Consider the following 20,936-nt stretch of genomic DNA (forward strand, 5'->3'; position numbering starts at 1 on the left):
CCTACGCTTTTCTGCGCACCTGCACTATCCTGCACACTCGCGTTGTTCTGTACACTCGCACTGTTCTGCACACCCACGTTGTTCTGTACACCCACGTTCTGCACACTCGCACTGTTTCCAACAGTCGTGCTATTTGGTGAAAATAGGTTTTCGTCAACTGAAGCTGTCTGTTCCAGAAGTGTATCTCGGATGAAGAGTTCACTCCACGCTTGTGCTCCCTTGGCACTCCGAGCCGTGCGAGTTAATCCCCTTCCATCTAGATTCTCTACCCTCCGCATATGCAAGTTCAAAAACTCCTCCCTTGCTTCTTTCACCAAATCTAGCGGCTATCGAGTCTCTTCCAACAATTCTTCAATGCTAAAGTGTTCGTCGGCAATTTGCTAAAATCTTCGTCTACGTTCGACCTGCTGTGCCAAAATTAAATTCCCTTGTGTTGTGTGTATTTCATCCTTTTCCTTCAGCTTATTCTTATTTTTATTCAACTGATTCGGCATTAGTCTTCATTCCTCTGCCTTGGTACCAGGTCCATCGGGCAACAGCACCAAATGCTTACCGCATGGGGTAAATGGATTAATGTTCACAGACAATAGATAAGAACAACAGAACTCTTTGTATTACTCGCATATGCCAAAGACATTACATTATGCTATGATGATGATTACAATGATCTCGAAGGGTGTATAAATACTTTCTGAAGAATCTTCCCGAAAGGGTCCGTCAGCTACATAATAAGAACCTTCCTAAAGGGGCCTATCAGCTACCTAATATTTACCAATGACATACATCCTATTAGCTACACAATATTTACAAACGACAACAAAATCACTTGCTGCAGGTACTCTGCTATCTGAAAGTACTAGATCAACAAAGGAAAGGGCACCATAACCATAAAGAGCACGAAAAGGAGGCATACCAATAGACATGTGATGAGATGTATTGTAACAATACTCCCCTAGGTGCAACCATTTCACCCAAGCATGTTGCTGATTTGTAACATAGTTCCTCAAATATCCCTCTATCCATTTATTAACTATCTCTATTTGTCCATCTATTCGAGAGTGATAGCTAGTACTAGGAGTGAGTTCAGTTCCTGCCAAATGAAAGAGCTCTTTCCAAAAAGAGCTGAGGAATCTACAGTCCCGGTCATTGACGATGTTTCTAAGCAAGCCATGTAACCTAAAAATTTCCTTGAAGAACAATTCGGCCACTTGTGATGCCTTGAAATCAGATGTGATGGGAAAGAAATGTGCATACTTAGTCTATCTACCACCACATATATGCAATCCTTACCTTGAACCTTGGGCAACCTAGTGATGAAGTCCATGGAAATACTTTCCCATTTTTGTTCAGGAATAGGAAGTGACTGCAACAACCCTGCAAGAAAAATTTGCTCACTCTTGTTTTGTTGGCATACCATACATTCCTTAATGTGTTTAAGGACATCCTCCTTCATACCCTTCCATGCAAACTGCTCTCGAAGTTGCCTATATGTCTTGAAGTATCCTTGATGACCAGCCAAAGGTGTGTCATGAAAGACCCTCAATATCCTCTCCTTAATTTTTTATCATGGCACTAAGAAGATCATATTCTTGTAATAAATCAATTCATCAACAACCTTGTATCTATTATCATCCACTAACTTATCCAAAATCTTGGTGGCAAAGGAATCTTTAGCATACTCTGAAATTATGGAGACTTTCCAATCAGCAGAGATAGATGTTAAGGAACACAAAGTGGGCTTTCTTGAGAGAGCATCAACAACCACATTATTCTTTCCTTTCATGTATTCAATATCAAAATCATAAGCTTGCAATTTGGTTACCCATTTTTTTTGACAATCATTCAAATCCCTTTGGTTCAAGAAGAACCTAAGGCTATTATGGTTTGTCTTTACAATGAATCTCTCACATACCAAATATTGTCTAAACTTATGAAGTGCATGCATGATTGCCAACATTTCCTTATCATAGATGGAGTAACCTTTCTCTATGGAGTAACCTTTCTCTAATTGATTTAATTTTCTACTCTCAAATGCTATTGGATGTCCCCTTTGAGTTAGGACAGCCCCTATATCTTCTCCTGAAGCATCACATTCAACAACAAAAGGTAAAGAGAAATTTGGAATTGCAAGCATAGGGCATGAACTCATTACCTCTTTAAGCTTATCAAATGTTTTTTGTGCCTCTTCTGTCCAAACAATAGCTCCTTTCTTTGTCAAATCAGTCAAGGGGGCAGCAAGCTAAGAAAATCCCTTGGCAAATCTCCTATAATAGCTACACAACCCGAAGAAACCTCTCAACTGTGCAAGATTAGTGGGTGGAGGCCAATCCAAAATTGCCTGGATTTTTTGTTGATCAACCTATACTCCTTTGGAACTTATAATGTGTCCCAAATATAGGATCTCTATCAAATCAAACTCACACTTAGATAGCTTAGCATAGAAGGATTGTTGCTTCAAGATTCCCAAAACAATGTCTATGTGCTTTAGATGCTCTTCTCATGTTTTACTGTAAATCAAGATATCATCAAAAATACCAAAACAAATTTTCGAAGATGCTTGCTGAATACCTTATTCAGACAAGATTGGAATGTTGCTGGTGCATTAGTGAGGCCAAATGGCATAACAAGAAATTCAAAGTGCCCATAGTGACATCTAAAAGCGATCTTTTCCACATCTTCCCTCCTCATTCGAATTTGATGGTACCCTGATCTTAAGTCAATTTTTGAGAAGTATACAACACCATGTAACTCATCAATGAGTTCATCTATGTGTGGTATAGGATACCTATTTTTTATGGTCTTCTTGTTTAGAGCCCTGTAGTCTATACACATTCTCATTGTACCATCCTTTTTCTTGACAAGTACCACAGATGATGTAAATGGACTAGAGCTAGGCCTTATGAATCTCATGTCCAGGAGTTCCTTAATAGTTTTTTCTATTTCTTCCTTATAACCTCTTAGATAGCGGTATGGAGTTGTTATAACTGGTTTGGCACCCTGTTCTAACTCTATAACATGCTCAAAACCTCTATCTAGTGGTAATCCCGGATGCAAATCATTGGAAATTGTACTATGCTTATCAAGAATATTTTGAATTTCAAAATGGAAATTACCTTGATTCTTGGGAGAGCTTGTTGGATGGATTATGACTCCTATTGCCCATGCTACTTGTCCTTTTTGAAAAGTCCTCTCCATCCTCTTTGTAGTGACCATCTTAGATGCTCCATTCGATAAGCCTCTCAATAAGACTTCTTTCCCATTGGAATAAAATTTAAACTCCATAGTTTGATGGTTCATGTAATAGCCTCCAATAGAGTGTAACCATTGAACACCCAATACAAGATTTGTCTCTCCAATGCCAACAACATAGAAGTCATCACGTAACTCATAATCTCCTAAGGTCATCTTGAGTTGTTTCACCACCCGTGTGCAAGGCATAGTGAATCCATCAACTACAGTAACGTTGAATCCCTCAAAATCTTCTGCTTTCAGCCCTGTTTTCATGACAAATCCCTCATCAATAAAATTGTGAGTTGCCCCCACTATCAAGAAGAATTGTCAACCTTTGCCCTACTAGTACCCCTCGAATTTGAAAGGGATGGTATCTTGGGACTCCTAATAATGTTGCTAAAGTGCCATCCTTGCTAATTTCTTTTTCCTTCTCTTCTTCTTCCTCCTCCTTAGTGTCATGAAATTCCTCATGCTCATCCGAATCAGATTCTGAAGCAACTTCAATATAGTCCACTTGACCTTTCCCCAAACATCTGTGTCCTCGAACCCATGGTTCTCTACAAGTGAAACAAAGCTTTTTCTTTCGTAATTCACTCCTAGTCTCTTCATCTACCTTCTTTTTTGCTACATTTATCACATTGTTTGGTGGTGGTGCTGGAAAATTCTTTTTCTGAAAATTCCCCTTATGTAGCCAGAGATTTGGGGGTTTTTGATTAGTGACTAGTTTCATAGGCACACAAGTTTCAAGTTGCAAGCTTCTTTTGATAGCTTCTTGTAAGGTTGAGAGTGAGAAAGCCTTAACCAAACCCTTAATAGAATCTTCCAAACCATCAAAAAAAAGATAAAAAATCCTCTTTTCACTCATATCAGGTACCATAACAGCCACTTTTTGAAACTCTTCTATATACTCATTAACTGATTTGGTTTGCTTCAACTTTGACAATTTTTTAAAATACTCTTCATCATCCTTGAGGTCAAATCTATCTATCACTCTTTAACTGAAATCATCAAATGTAGTTACTTGATCATGACCTTGAGTAGTCATTCCATGATACCACCAATCATAGGCTGCATCTTCCAAGTGTAGACTTGAGAATTGAACGGCATCACTCTCCTTCATGGGATTAAGTGTGAAGGTCTATAATTTTTGTAGCCATGCTCTAGCTGAAATTTTATTTGTTCCATCAAAAGTAGGTGTTGTAAACTTGCTTATTTTATTTTTGAGCTCTCTTCTACTTATGTCATGCTCCCTCCTGTACTCTTTCTTGGGCATCAAAGTGTTCGTCATGTCCACATATTCTCTAAAAGGAACCGAACTGCAAAAGTCATCATCTAAGCCATTGTAAGTAGCTCTTAATGCAATTAAGTTACCTGTAACCTCTTCCACAGGACTAAGGGTTGGATTTGGTACTGGTGGCTCATCTGCAAGTAGGAAAACAGTTTTTGTTCATTTAGAGGGTGTGGGTTTCAGATTTTTTGGCTCCTCTGAAGTGCTCCCTGCAACTCCTTGCAGTTTTTCTATCAATATTCGCAAAGCTTCTCTAGTTTCTGCCAAACTATCCACTGTTTGCTTCTGAGTATTCTAGATGTTTTGGAAGAATTTCTTTGTCATCTCATCTAGGTCAGCCATACTTGTTCCTTCCTTGGATTTTGTACTTTTATTTTTAACTGGGGGTTTGATCAAATTCTTTATTCTTTTCTTGCTGCGAATATCTCTTTTCTCTTTCACTTAGTTGCATACAAACTTCTGCAAACCCTCAGAGGCTAGCAAGATCATGGCTCTGATACCACTGAAATGTCCCCCTTCTAATTTTATATGATATTTAAAGTCTCTGATCAGATCTTAAAATCAAGCAACCAATATTTCAAAAAATCAACCAAAATCTCATTAAAACCCAAATCAGGTATGCCTGAAATAGTGCCAAAAACTTCACAACTTAACATATTATTAATAAATCTGAAAGTAGACTTTTTACAGAAATTTCGCCAGCATAATGGCCCACAAAATAACATTTCCAGATCTGTATAGAGTTTACACAACAGTTCCCACATGAAGGACAAAAATAATGCTCATCGGGCTCCCAAAAACAACACAAAATAACCTGGAAACACCACAAAACACTAATAATCTATCACAGAAGTATAACCATGACTCAATACATGTATTCAGCTCTATTTTAACATCTAAATGTCTGCAATACAGCAGCAAACCAAACTGATATGAAATACTCAACCGGAAACACCAAACTCTTACAAAAAACACATCCGAAAACTCACAAATTTGCACTATTCAGCACAAGGGCAAACTCTACATGAGCTTGCACATGGAATGACCTCAAACTCTCGTCCTTAGCCTTCCTAGAAACCTGCAAACTCTCACCCTTGGGTCTCCTTCTCCACAGGTTTGGCAGCCTCTGAAGAACAACAAAGCAATAAGCAAAAATCAAGTTCTAGAATGAGCCCGAAATGCCTCCAAATCCCTTTAAAAGAGGGCATAACCCTAACTCTCGACCAAGAGAGGTCAATAATACATATTTTAATAATAATTTTCATTTATTAATCCATTGGTTTCCAAAGATTAGCCCCCTTTTCCCGAAACTTCACTTCTTGAGCCTACCTGCCTTAGCAAAAGTTATTATTTTTAATTATTTGAAAAGGGGACATGACATAATTATACGCTAGAATTGAATCGCTTCAATAAACAAAATTCTAGACAACATTAAACTAAAACTTGCAAATGAAATTTGGATTCAAAGCAAGTATCGAAGACGACAAATATTTATATCTAAAATGTAGAAGTAGAAAGCATATGGAAGCAAATTGCAGCAGCACAATAATAACTATAATGAAATGGGCATCCGAAATGCAGCAGATAAAGAAATAGGGCACTGTGCATCCGGATTGCAACAAGCCAAGTATCAACAACAATATTCACAATCAACATAAATCCAAAGGAACCATAGGAACCTATCAAAAAAGACCTAGTAGAACCACGAAATGTACAAAAACAACAAAACATTGAAATTGATTTGACCAAAGTGGTAGAAGAAATTGAGCAGATGGAAAATGAAGTGGCCCACGAGGAAGGCTCAAAATCAGAAGGAGAAATGACAAGGGAAGAGGAAATAGGCATTTTAGACAGCATCAATAAAACAGCCATGAAGATTTTGGGCAACTCAAAGAACGGTCGCAGACAAATGACAAACAAATTGAAAAGAGAGGATGATGACATTGGAAATAAACATAACTATTTTGAATATTTTTATGAAGACCACGAGAGCAAAGACCTCCCTTGGGGAGCATGAAGATGACCACGTAGAATGTTAGGGCCTATCAGCCCCTAACAAAAGAATCCTAATTAAGTGCCAAGCAAAAATTAAAAGATAGTAGAATTTTAATGCAAAAAACTATAATTGAGAAAGAGTAAGGAGACCTAGTCATCAAGAATTGCAGAGAATGGCAGGGAGTTTTTGTTGATGCAGTTGGAACAGTGGGAGGATTGAGCATGATGTGGGAGAACAACTCAACAAAAAGAAATCTGATTGAAGCTCGCAAGAAATGGATATGCTGCAAAATTGAAGGTAGACTCGCAACAACAAAAATTATAATATTCAATGTTTACAGATCCCTTGGCACAAAGGCAAAAGCAGAGTCGTGGAAAAGAGTTAAGTGTTATGATAAATCAATGTTGTAGTTATATTAAACAAGGGAGATTAAAACTCCTTACATAAATTTACAAAGATGATGTTTCTAAAAGAAACAATCATGAACTAAATACAGAAATAGAAATTACTAAATAAACTATAGACGAACTAAGATGACCATTAATGAAACATAATAATATTCTAATAACCTCCCTTAATGGTCATTGTCTAACTACTATCTTTTGGTCACAAACTCTTCAAAAGATTTCGTTGCTGCCGAGACCCTCCCTATTCTGCAAAATGTTAACGACCAAGAAATCAAAATTCATACATAAAAGAAAAGAGGAGGGTATCCCCTTCTTCAAAATGCTTTACACAACAAGACAAGAGCCTACCACTAACTCTGCCATTAAGATGAGTCTACCACAAACCCTTCCAAAATCAGCAAAACATTTGGTTGAAAATCATCACAAAGCATACAACCTGATGTTGGATAATAGAGCTGCTCTTCCTTGGAGACAAAGATAAACATTGAGAACAACTAACACGATGTTGAGGAAAAATCAGCAAACCCTCCAAACTTTGCAAATGAGCATGACGCCTCAAAACAAACTACAAAGGCACAATTTTCTAAGAGAAAAATTAAAAAAACCTAACACGATTTTTGAGGTGAAAATTTGATCTAAACTTAGCATGATTTTTGAGGTGAAAAAATAATCAAAACCAAACAATACAAAGCTTCATTTTTTAGGAAAAATGGTTAAACCGACCATATAATTTTTGAGGAAAAATTATAAACTTAGAAAGGAATTCCATGCAACTTTGTGAATTATAGAATCAAAAATGTTTTGGGAAAAATTATAGAAACCCATAAGAATTTTTTTATGGGAAAAATTATGAAAACCCATCACAAATTTTTGAAGGGGAAAAATTATGAAAACCCATCCGAATTTTTAAGGGAAAAAATTTATGAAAACCATTAGAAATTTAAGGGTGGCAAAACACGAGACTTTGCATGGTAAACCAACACATGCAAGTACATGCAACCCTAAAAAATCAGAGACTTTTGCTGCACCCAAGAAATTGCAGGATCAAAACCCTTTACTAGGCTTGTGATTTCCAGCAAAAAATCCTCAAAGACGAACCACAAAAGTTTCATAAAATACCTTTGGTGATTTTTATTTCTAAAAATCAAAAAGCAAATTTCTGGAAAAAATTCCAGATCAAAAGAGGCTCGAATTTCCCTTAAAAAATCCGCCAAATTTTATGAAATCTCATCAACGTGCTCTGGTACCATGTTATGGTAAATCAATGTTGTTGTAGTTGTATTAAATAGAGGAGATGAAAACTCTTTATATAGATTTACAAAGACGATGTTTCTAAAAGAAACAACCATGAAGTAGATATGAAAATATAAACTCCTAAATAAACTAGAGACTAACTGAGATGACAATTAAAGAAACATTATAATATTCTAATATAGATTGCATCTTCAGAAATAATATTCACAATCACATCATTGGAGGAGATTTCAATGCAATTCTGAATCTTTTAGAGAAGAGTGAAAGATTATCACTAATAACCAAAACAATGATGGACTTCAGAAGCTTTGTGGAAGAACTAGAAATTATGGACCAACCGAAGGATTGGATTCACCAACATATCAAAGAGGCTCGACAAATACTTACAAAGAAGGAATTAGATTGAATATGATATCAATATTTTGGTCTCAATCTTGCGTATTTCAGTATCAGGTCACTTCCCAGTACAATTGGTTTTGGGTCAAAATCAAGCTCAAGGAGGTGGGTACTTCAAATTTGAAAACATGTGGTAGAGGGACAAGTCTTTGTTGGCAAACATCAGACAGTGCTGGGCAGAAAACAACATATACAAAGGTACAAGTTTTTGTTTTGCTAAAAGATTACAATTTATTAAAAATAAATTATGGATTCAGAACAAGAGTTCAAAGAACATATTCAAGGAAAGGCTGAAAGTTGAAAAGGAAATGGAAAATCTGACTAAGAAAGTCAGTAAGGTAAGTTTAGGGAAGATTATCTTTAAAAAAAGAAATAAAGGATAAATTATCAGAATTACTATTAAGAGAAGAAATATATTGGAAAGGAGACGAGAAAATTGGATAAAAGGAGACTAAAACACAAGTTTATTTCATGCAACAGTGAGGTTTAAAAGCATGTATAACCAAGTGGATGACGTAAAGATATAAGATGGCTCATGGTGAGTAGTAGAGAAGAAGTAGGTTGTAAGGCGGTTGAATTCTTTCAGAATTTATTGGGATTAGATACCAGGATGGATTATGATTTGTGAGAAATTTTTACTTCCCATTCAAAGCCTGGTCCCAGAGGCAAATAACAGGATGTTGTTAGAACCATTTTCAGAAGAGGAAGTAAAAACTGAAAATATGTCAGCTCCATCCAGGAAAAGTGCCTGGGTTGGACAGATTCCCTACCAAAATTTATGAAGAGTGTGGGAGTTTTCCGGAAAAGGACATTTGTTGACTGCTGGAGAATGTTAGGAAAAGTGAATAATTTATAAAGGATCTTAACAATACAGTCATAGCACTCATTCCTAAGAAATCAGATTGCCAAACATTCTCAGCTTATGCGCCAACTTCGTTTTGTAACACTATTTGCAATATTATCACTAAAGCAATAGCCATTAGGATGAAGAAGATAATGGGGAAGTTAATATCAGAGGAGCAGAATGGACTTACTCCAGGCAGAGAAATCAAGAAGAGCATTATTTTGGTTTCAGAGACATTACACTCAATCACTAAAGAAAGAATCAAAGATATGATGTCAAATAATAAAATTAGATATCCAAAACACATATGACAAGGTATGTTAATATTCTCTGCTTCAAATTTGAAGTAAAGTTGGGCTCAATTCTAGATGGATCATATTGTCAAATCATGCATTACTATGCCAAGATTTTCTATCTCTCTTTGTTTGGCTTTTTTAAAGGCAAGAAGGGACTATGACAGGGAGATCCTATCTTTCCATTCCTGCTTGTGTTAATGGAAAAATCAGATGGGAGGCACATCCACAGGTTGAAACAAGAGAATATTCGGAGAAGGATCAATATCTGCAGTGAAATGGAACTAAACGCACTTTCATAATATGCCATGAACACTGCATTATTTGGAGGAGCCTCAATAAAAGAAGCAAAAGTGATCAAGGAAGCATTAGATCAATAAAGACAAGGTTTAGGGCAGTAAATTAATAAAAAGAAATCAGAGATATTTATTTTCAACACAGATCAACGATTACAGAGCAGTATAGCTTGCTGTCTGGGTTTTAAATGTGGGATACTTCCACTCAATTACCTCAATGTACCACTATTTTTAGGAGCGTCCCTAAATAGATAGAGAGGAAATGATTGATCAAGTCGCACAGAAGTCAGCTAACTAAATGAGCATATGGCTATCACAAGCAGGGTGCATATTGATTATCAAAGTGGTGCTTTCAGTAATACAAATCTACACTATGACTTGTTTCAAATTGCCAACTAGAATGATCAAAACAATGGAAAGCTTCAAATCCCTGTAGCTGCATAAAAAGCCAGAGGATATGAGCTTCAAAAGAAGTGGTGATTGCAATTCTAGCAATGGCAGACCAGTAGCTCCAATTCACAGCATCATTAAAGACTGCTTTCAATATATTTGAGGCTGTCATACCAATCCCAAGCCTCGCATGAGCAGCTGTAGTTTTAGAGTTAGATATCTAGGCCAAATCCCCAAGCCTTTGGTTGCTTTCTTATCACCACTACGGGCAGCTGTAATGATGCGGGAATTTAATCAATTTCATGGTGGAGAAATTAGTGATTAAGCCAATCAATCACTTCTGGCTGTCACATTCTAGGACAAACGTGCATTTCCAGATTTCAATAAAAGAAAGAACAGCTTGTCTTTCTGGGTATATTTACGCATAAAAGAGCTTGCATATATTTCTGACATGAAATTAAATCTTTTCCAGCTCTTAAAAGCTGCATGCCAAGTGTTTGTAATATTGTCAAACTACTGTAAGTCCATGTTTTCATGTGTCAATCTTATATTTGCATCTGAAAATATAAAATAAATTGCTTCTGCATATTAGTTAGCTGCTTAGACATCTTAATAATCATTTGCAAGCATTCAAAGCATATCCGATATCAGTCCAAGCAAGAACAAACAGACGGAACACGCACCCAGCAAGATTAAACATTGTATGCAAAGTGTTTGACAATACTCCTTGAGTCCAAAATCAATAAGTAAGCTCACATTTTAGAAAGGGATAAGGTTGAGTCAGCAGGGCTTATCACAGTGGTATTGGAGTGGTTTACTGTCATTCTATTGGGGCTGGAAAAATAAAATTTATATTGATCATACGGATGACACTTGAGTGATCAACACTCTTGAAGTTGCTCAAACGTGGTAGACAAAAGGGATGAAGTGCTTAGCATGTTTGAGGATATAACACTCTTCCTCAATATGTTATGAAAGGTTTATCTTTCTATCATTTTATGGACTTTCATCCAAGGCCATGCAGTATAATTGGTTCGGTAAAGAAACAATATCACAGGATAGCTCGTGGCCTATTTGCAAGAAAAAATATTTTGCATAGTAACAGGCAAAGGGTGTCTAGTGGTAGGAGGGTGAAATCTGAGCAAGGAGTGGACATTAACAGTTTTGATTTTTATGACGCATTCATAATTTTGAGACTAATAATGAAATAGCAGCCACTCCACATGTGAAAGATGGTTGATGGAGTTTACCAGTGTTGACACTAATGATTTGGGTGTTAAATGAGTTATGTGATGCAGATGCAGGCCACAACAAGGGATTTTGCAAATCAAGCATTGGAAAGTAAATCAGAAAACAAAATGGTTGGTAATAGGTGTCAAGGTGGAGTTTTGGATGGACATGCAGCTACCTTGGCAAAAGTGTGAAGATATTGTCATATCAGAAGCTTTTAACTTACCAATTAAGCCATCCATTGAGGTGCTCAGTAGCATCCCCTTGGGTGTTGATGTGTGCACTAATGACAGCACACATGTTGTTCTTGATTATGAGGTGAGTGATGTAGACACAACATCATATCACAGTGCAGATTTTGATTCAGAGAGCTTGCATGGGAGTCATAAATTCCAAAGACCTTATAAATTGGTTGGGCAACTTAAGGTTAATGATTGCATGATTGCCACAACCATAAACCATTTTGATGTTTCTTGTTAGGAGTTGGCTATGTTTGGTTGGGGTACTCCTATGTCAAATGAGTATGATATGATTAACGAGTGTGTCACATTTCATGACTCCAACAGTTCAAAGGTCTACAATTTAGATCAGCACAATGGTAAGGTTCACTTTGTGAACAATTCTGTGTTTGAGATGGATGCAATATTGTCTTATGACAATCCACTTTTTGAGGCTGATGCTGATCGCTCACCTAAGATGAGCGTTCATGATGTTTGGAGTCCTACCAATGCATTAGAATTCCAAAAAAGTCTAGCTGAGTAGTTTTAAGAAGTCTACACAGTAAGGAGTGCCTACAATTTTTCCTTTGATCTTCTTATACACGATCCCTTTTAGACACGTGGTTTAGTTGTGCATGTGTTGACAACTCACTTTGGGCAGATTTGGCAAGCAAGCTTTGTCAACCTTCCAAGTTGCTTCCCTAAGAGATGTTTGTGACATCTACAGCCAGATTCGATTTAGGTTGGCAAGTGCACTCAATTAGATTGGAGATGATGTACCAAGAGCTAGTTGGTGATCATAGAGATATTACACAGTTCTACCCTTGGGATCTGAGTGGACTGGTGTGTTCTTTTTTCTAGAGATTTCTTGGGGACAAGCAATTTCAGGGAGGATTATATTGTCCCCATTTTAACTCACCATGATTGGTGGTTTGCATTATCTTATCAATGGTCCTTGTAATGCTAAGTCAGTTGGGTAGAAGGTCCTAGTTGGCACAACAGGAGGTTTTTTCCTTCTGAAGATCAAATGGTTTGTTCCTCCTTTGGGTCATTTTGGTACACTTAATATTATGGTAAGTCATTCATCCAACATTTCTATGTTTGGGAAGGCACTTGGACTGGCCTTAGTTCTAGTGTAACCCATGGCATTTTTGTTGATCAGGTATTCAGGGATTTACTAACTATAGTAAATCAACAATTGACAGAGGTAGACACTTGATATTTTTAGTAAGGCGGTTGGTTGCATAATGGAAGTAGTGGTTGACCTATAGGTTTAGATGGGACAAAGAGATGATGAGTAATCAATGAGATTTTCAAAATACAATGGCATTAATGAAGTTATTTATTAATAATTATATTATAAAGTTGTTATTTAAGTTTTTAAAAGTGCTATTGAGGAGCTATTATAATTAAATTAAAAGGTAGGCCTTTATCACAACATAACCTATAGTCAACACAAAAGCAATTATTAAAGTCCATTATAAAATTCATGAAGTAAATGAGGATCATGAGACATCATTAATAAGTATTAAATCCTGCTCAAATTAAGGATTATTTATAAAGTTAAGTCAAAACCATTTTAGAAGTCAGTAAAGTGACCTATCATGGAAGCTTCATGGTCAAACCATATGGAGGAAATACAGAAGCCTAAGGAAGGAAATCAAAAGGATTATGCTATTGACAATTAGCTTTTGTTATTGAAAGTTCTTGGACTTTGAGCCATGAAACCTAGAACCTTTGTAAATTCCAGCATTGGAGAACATTAATTTTCTAGCATTTGTGCAATTTTGAGACTAGGAAATATCAATTGAATTACTGGTTGGCTGTTGGCTTTAGAGACAGGTCCAAGTTGTCTTAATTGGGTGAAGAATCAAAGAGTTTCCATAGACTTTGAGATTCAAAAGAAGAGGTGATTGCAGTTCTAGAGATGTCAGACAAGTAGCTGCAATTTGCAGCATTATTGAAGTCTGATTTTAATATATTTGAGGTTGCCACATGTACTAATCCCGAGACTCACATAAGCAGTTGTATCTTTGGGGTTAGCTATCCAGGCCAAATCACCTAGCATTTGGTTGCTTTGTTATCACCACAACAGATGGCTGCAATGGCATATGGATTTAATTGATTTCATGGTGGAGGAATTAGTGAATAAACTGATCGATCACTTTCAGCTGTCATATTCTAGGACAAATGTGCATTTCCAGATTTCTATAAAAGAAATAGCAGCTTGTCTTTCCAGGTATGTTTGGGCATAAACGAACTTGTATATATTTCTTATATAAAATTAAATCTTTTGCAGCTCTTAAAAGCTGCATGCCAAGTGTTTGTAATATTGTCAAGCTGTTCTAGGTGCACATTTTCATGTGTAGGTTCTATATACGCATCTGAAAATATAAATGAATTGCTTTTGCATATTAGTTAACTGCTTAGATATCAATAATCATTTGCAAGCATTCAAAGCATATTTGATATCAGTCCAAGCAAGAACAATCAGACTGAATGCTCATCCAGCAAGACCAAAGATTGTATGTAAAGTGTTTGACAATATTCCTTGAGTCCAAATCAGCAAGTAAGGTCATGCCAGTATGGCTCATCATAGCCTGCTTGTCAATAGAGGAAGGTGGACCAGGCTTAAGGCATATGGAATTACAGAACTTGGCTCTAGGAGCAAAGTTATAACAGAAAATATGTTTTAAAATCCAGACAAGACATGGTGCACAATAATGAGACAAAAGATATTTAAACAGTAATGATACAAGTGGTATATTAACAATGGCTACATCATCAAGCCTATCGGCAGTTTGGAAATTCATATGAGAAAGTAGAGAGATAATCACTGAGCGTCTAACTTGGAAAGTGGGTAATGGTTTATCAGCCAAGCTTTGGAGGGACACATTGAATGGGGAGATAGCTATCAAGAAATGCTTCAAGATAAATGATGGACAAGGCAGAGAACAGCAGTAGTGAGTTTGTGGGCAACTACGCCAGGGAAAGGAAAGGTAGATATGTATGACAATTAGATGATCAAATCAGGTCACTAGAATGGGTCAAACCAATACTAAAGGTAATATTGGACTCCAGAAGGATTTGCATATCCAATAGCGTGGAAAAAAAACATCTGGTGTGTTGCTACAAATGGGGAATATAAAGCAAAACTAGGTTATCTTGTTCAGAGAAGGCAAAGCAGGGAAAAAGAGTGGTTGGCCATGTTATGTTGGATTAAAACGTTGGCTCCCAGAGCTGAAGCCTTCTTATGGATTGCACTGCACAAAAGAATACAAACAAGCGACAGAATACAGAAATTTGGTATTAACGGTCCCAATGTATGCCTTCTATGCATAATTGCAAAGGAAACAACAAAACACTTACTGTATACATGCCCATACTCAATGAGAGTTGGAATTGGCACATTATTTTCATTAGATTAGCATACAGTAAGGAATGTGATTTTTTGAAACGATTGCTTAAACACGAAAAAATCATACATTGATAACTGCCCCTTCGATGCTGGATGGCAAATATGGAAGGAATGTAACAAAAGAATTTTCAAGTATCAATGGTTAGAGGAAGGAAAGATAATGGATAGGCTTAAAGAGACAACATATGATGTTGCAAATGGAAGGAGGTACTCGAGAAAATCATATACACTTCCAATGGGATGAAGATATCATGCACTCAATATAGAGAGAAGATATCATCCAATGGGATGAAGATATCATATACTCAAAGAAAATCATATACAGAGAAAACGCATTAAATCCTAAGTGGTACATGCCTAGGCTTGATAGAGTTAAACCACTTTAGGATGATGAAGTGAAGGTCAAGTTCTTTCGGTGTATTAGTAAGATGTTTGATGCGGAAACTGCTGGTGAGATTCGCTCTGAGTATACAGAATTTGCCAGTCTTAAATGTAATTGTTAATTTAGTATTCATTATAAAATATTTAATATTTACTTTCTAGAGATTGGTAACTTTAGTTTTACTATTGGGTATGTTTATGAGACATGACATTATGTTACAACTTATAATGTTCCAGGCTACTCAGATTTGACAAAGATTAGAACCATTGTACAAAAACATCCAATATTGTGGTTGAAATGTTATGGATCGCAGAGGGAAAAGATTACCACACTAGCCACCTAATTTCTTTCTCAGGTTTTGTAGTTCCTCATCTTTACAACATATTCAAGTTTTTAAATTTTAAAATCTTAATATTTATTATTTTGTAAAATGTAGAGTTTTAGTTTTCTGATGTTCACACACAGACCATTTTGTTTGCTACCTCAAGTTTCTAGTTCCTTAGTCGTAGAGAGAAACTAGTCTACTTATAGCTTCATTCACTCTGTTAAGGGGAACAGACCTACCTCTCAAAGAGCAGAGAAGCTAGTTTCTGCATATAGTGTCTTGCGTATTGTAGATCACAAGACAGGTGGGTAGAAAAGAGACTCCAAGAGCATGATGGGATGTAGAGCCAAAGGATCCCACTGAGATCAATGAGGACAAGATTGCAGCAGAAGCCAATGTAGGGCTAGTTGGTGTTCCTTTCAAAGACCTTGACCATGAGGATTCTGAGCCCAGTAGTTCTAATGATGAGGGCTTTGGCTTGGGGGATGATTCGAGGCCTCCCATTCTTACATTTTGACATGATCTCAGATTTTGACATTTTGTACTCATTTTGATATTGATTATGATTCATTATAAATTTATATCATATCATGCTACTCTGCTCATTGTAATCATGATCATCTTTATGACATATCATAATTCATATTTGATCAATGAATTTTGAACCTTTGATAGAAGTTTAGAACATGATTCATATGATTCATGTGTTACTATGTATGTTTATGTTAGTAACTTAGTATATTTAAATGTTACTGCGTTGAATGTTCAATGTTCAATGGTTTTTGTTTGTGTTGCAATTTTCTATGTTCAAGTTACTATAATTGGTTAGTTATAACTTATATTGAAACATCCTTTCGTAATTACCATTCCAAGTTATATATGTATAGTATGCACACCACCCACCCCCCCCCCCAAAAGAAAAAAAAATCACCATACCCCCACCGTTCTGAAATTGAGGCCTTTTTTTCCCACTCGATACATACACCCATGCCGGCGTCACAGTAGATTTAACCCAACACACACGATGTGGTTAAGCCATGTCACAAGTCCCCAAGGAGGTGTTGACGACCTAGTCAACGCTTAATACCCCCAACTTATATTCTTATAGTCGTGTTCATGGCCGTGGTAATAATTAGAAATTGCTATTTCCAACCTGATTATTCCTTAATGCTTTGAATTTTTAGTTCAAGTCAGACCATCACCTGATACTTCTGCTAACTCTGTTTTATGCATGGGTTAAATATATGGTTTTCAACTCCTTGTAACTTGTTTTCATCAAATTTCTTATCTCCCACTTTCAAAGGTACTAATTCCCCTTCTCCACATGGTACTTCTCTGCCAAAACTTTACCCTACTCCCATTCATTCTCTACGTGTTCATCTTTTCCCACCCTCCTTAATTATCTAGAACAGCTCTAGCCATTCATTAAGGAGTATCCCTTATAGCATCTTTGTCAGCCATATCGATTCCCAAATTAGCTATGAAATTTGTGGCCTTGTTGGCCTCTCTATAGATATATGTTATTTGGTAGTCTTGTAGATTGTTCAATGATTTTGTGATCTTTTATTACTCCTTGGTCCAGCTTCCAATTTGAAATCTTCTTTTCAACCACTGCATTGATGCTAAGGATCTCCCTCTATTTAAAGTTTTCCTATACGTTTTTCCTTGCACAACTTAAAGCCTCTATCTAATGGCTCAAGTTCCACTTTGATCCCTATAAATGCTTTTGTTGCATTCCTATTCTCATGCAATTTACATTAATGCACCTTTAATATATATATATATATATATATATATATAATTAAAATTTACATATTTTTTAATTTTATTTTAAGATGTTTTTGCATGAACAAACCCAAACCCATCCTTAAAAAAAATTGATCAGACCCACAATCCCGAAATTGAATCCAAACCAGGACCAGCAATTTAGAGATTATATGAAGGCATATGCTAAACATATGCTTTGTGCTTAACTTTTGTGTTCTAGACAATGCAATACAAGGTGTGTGATCTAAACTTAAACATAATATGTGCTTCACATGTGATTTTGTTGGCTAAAGGTGTGATTTTCCTTTGTTCATTTCTTATAGAATATGTTGCAATTGAAAAGATTATTATTTTAGAAAAGAGGACTACGAAATTGGATTTTACACTTTATATGCACTCTTCAATGAATTGCTCGTGCTAAGATTTCAATGGATCTAAAGCAAAAATTATTATCATTTATAAAATACTCTCTAGTATTTTTGTCACAAGTAAAGCAATATGCATGTTTAATTAATCTCAACTCTCCTATATCTCACATATCATCTGTACCTGGCACCTATATTATAAAAAATTAAAATAACAACAAAAAACTCCATGGTTCTTCTATATCGTGACAGCAGTACAAAGGCAATAATATCATGACACCATTGACAGAAGTGACAGTAGCTAAATGCAATAAATATATCATGATTCAGATTCATAGCTAATGATATATGTTATATAACAGTTTGATAATATTATTTTAATATCATAAAGAAATTTCAAAACACAAAAACAGTTATAAAAGCTCTTCAGATTCATTAAGGCATTTTAAAAGAGTAACTTTTTTTCTTTTACCATGAACAAAATAAAATATTATAGAAAATTGTCTTTTCCTCAGAGACATCTGACCATTGCCAGGACGGTCAAGGGGTGTTTCAGATGTCTCTGGCTGCCTTAAGGATGGCCAAACATCTCAAAGTGTTGCCTGTTTTGCTACACATTTCTGAAACATTTCCGAATTTTGGAAAAAAGGTGTTACGGCCAAGAGATGTGCCCTGCTATCCTGCAAAACTCGAAACAACATTGAGGATGGAAACAAGGACAGGGATTTGAGAGCCAGCACAGATTTTATGTAAACATTGCTTTTGAGTGGAATAGAAATAATTTTATTTTGCAAATGTAAATCAATGTGAGCCTTTTCCAGTCATAACCAAGTTAAGGATAACAGATGATTTAACCTTTAGCCTTTGTTTACTGTCCTTATCCCAGAAATTGTAGGCTCCATCAGATCCTGCTGTTGCAAATGTTTGATGAATCTGCACTTACCAAGAAAACAATATATCAAAATTTATAAAGCTACCATTAGTACAGTACAAGACATCTTGCGAAAGAACTGCAGGAGATATTTTTTTGGCCAACCAACAAATAATACAGATTCTAAAGAGTGCATGATTATACTAAGAGGGGATGGGGGGGAATAAGTATAATAAAAACTTTGTCAATTTAAAGCTTATATCCAAGCAGTGCTTTAATAACCTTAAATGTTGGAATCAACAATTATGCACATGAACACAATAACACAATATTTACGTCGAAACCCAATGCGGGAGAAAACCATGGCAAATAAATGCTTTCTTATATAATCTGTTACGTTACAATGTTTTGTAAGCTAGGGCCTACTAGAGGCTCCAACTCCTATGTTCATGAACACCGACTCACTGGAAGCTCCAACTCCCACACTTCCAAGCACCGGCCTATGGGAAGCACCAACCCCCGCTGCTGTCTTCGTGAGCACCAACCCATTGCACGCAAACTTCTTTTCCACCATGACAATGTTGCTCTACTCAACTGATGATGGATACATTTATTTCAGAAACTCTTTTCTTCAATTTAATATTTTTATCTGTTTTAAATCCACACTCATCCCTGTAAAATATTCTTCTTTATATTCTCCTTGAGGGAGCACCAATCTTCCCTATTCAATTCATCTTTTATAAATCTAACTCATAATATAAATACACATATATGTCAGAAATAAATCTGAATATAGATATATTCTATTTTTTTACTTCACCTATCCTCTTTGTATCCTCTGCAATATTCTCCACAACTCTGCTCTTATACTCTTTCATCTATATCTTTTTACACATTTTCTTTTCATTATATATCTTTTAATTCTAAGGTTGTGCCTTTTAGAATAAAAAGTTATATTATATTGTTCTTAAACAAATCACACCTGTTCAGAATATTTGTTCTCTTCTTAAACAAAACTCTTAATTATTTTTCTTTGATCAATACTTTGATTTTAGCAACTAATGTTTAATTATTATTTTTTGATCAATACTCTTGATTTGATATAATATCTGAAACTCATATTCTCATTGCACTTTATTTCAGTACCAAACTTTATTGATAGGCATTTGGTCTCAATAGTGTTGTTTCCGTAAACATTTTCTTCCCCCTTTTGTTTTTGAAATATGTTCAACTTTTATAATCTCGGCATACATATTTCAACTCGCTGCTACATATATAGATCAAACCCTTTGAATATTCAACGTACTCATCTTTGTATTCAAGCTGTTATCGCTGATTTGGCAGATGAATAATACCATGATCTTGTTCATTCCAAACAATATAGCATGCTTCCTCTGTGTGTTCGCAGCCTTCATAAGTCACTCCATCGTGACTCTTCATCTGAATATTGCTCTAAATTAGATAATTGCTTTGTAATTACTTGTCCTTGTATCGTAGCTTCCACAAAATGACAAATATGGTAATCTGACTTGTTTAATGCTACAGTTTGTACTATTAATTTCTTTGACTGCTGACATATATGGCTTTCTGGGTATGATTATAGGCTTTCTCCAAATTGCCACTGATACCCTTCTTCGCTACAACATATCCATCCATCCTTGGTATTTTATTTTTATTATCGCATCGTGAGTGGAGTACATAAATACTTTTATGTCCATCCTGGTACCATCATATGTGAATCATCCTTGTTCACTGTTTGGTGGTATCGATATTCCTTTATCTGTATATGTCACTGCATCATACTCCAACTCACTGCCTTCATTGATGTTTCTCTAAACTGTAACATGTCCGTATTTATCATGCTCTTACGTTATCAAACCTTCCAAAAATATTTTACCTTCTGCATCACTTTAGCACAATCTCTGATTCATTGCTGACATGGTGGATAGAATATGAATTTCTTTT

At 35.9% G+C, this 20,936-nt stretch overlaps 1 protein-coding gene across 7 annotated transcripts in view; it reads right to left on the bottom strand.

Moving 5' to 3' along the window:
* LOC149529463 (protein RAE1-like) overlaps positions 1-20,936 on the bottom strand; it is a 283,668-nt gene that overhangs the window by 100,217 nt on the left and 162,515 nt on the right. For all 7 annotated transcript variants that reach the window (XM_089809683.1, XM_089809682.1, XM_089809686.1 and 4 more), the window contains exon 9: positions 18,956-19,033. In XM_089809683.1, coding sequence (XP_089665809.1) covers positions 18,956-19,033 — 78 coding nt within the window. The remainder of the gene's footprint in view (positions 1-18,955; positions 19,034-20,936) is intronic.

This window comes from Cupressus sempervirens, chromosome 11 (assembly GCF_028749045.1).
Source record: "Cupressus sempervirens isolate cs-2001-9-10 chromosome 11, ASM2874904v1, whole genome shotgun sequence".
Classification (NCBI taxonomy): domain Eukaryota; kingdom Viridiplantae; phylum Streptophyta; class Pinopsida; order Cupressales; family Cupressaceae; genus Cupressus; species Cupressus sempervirens.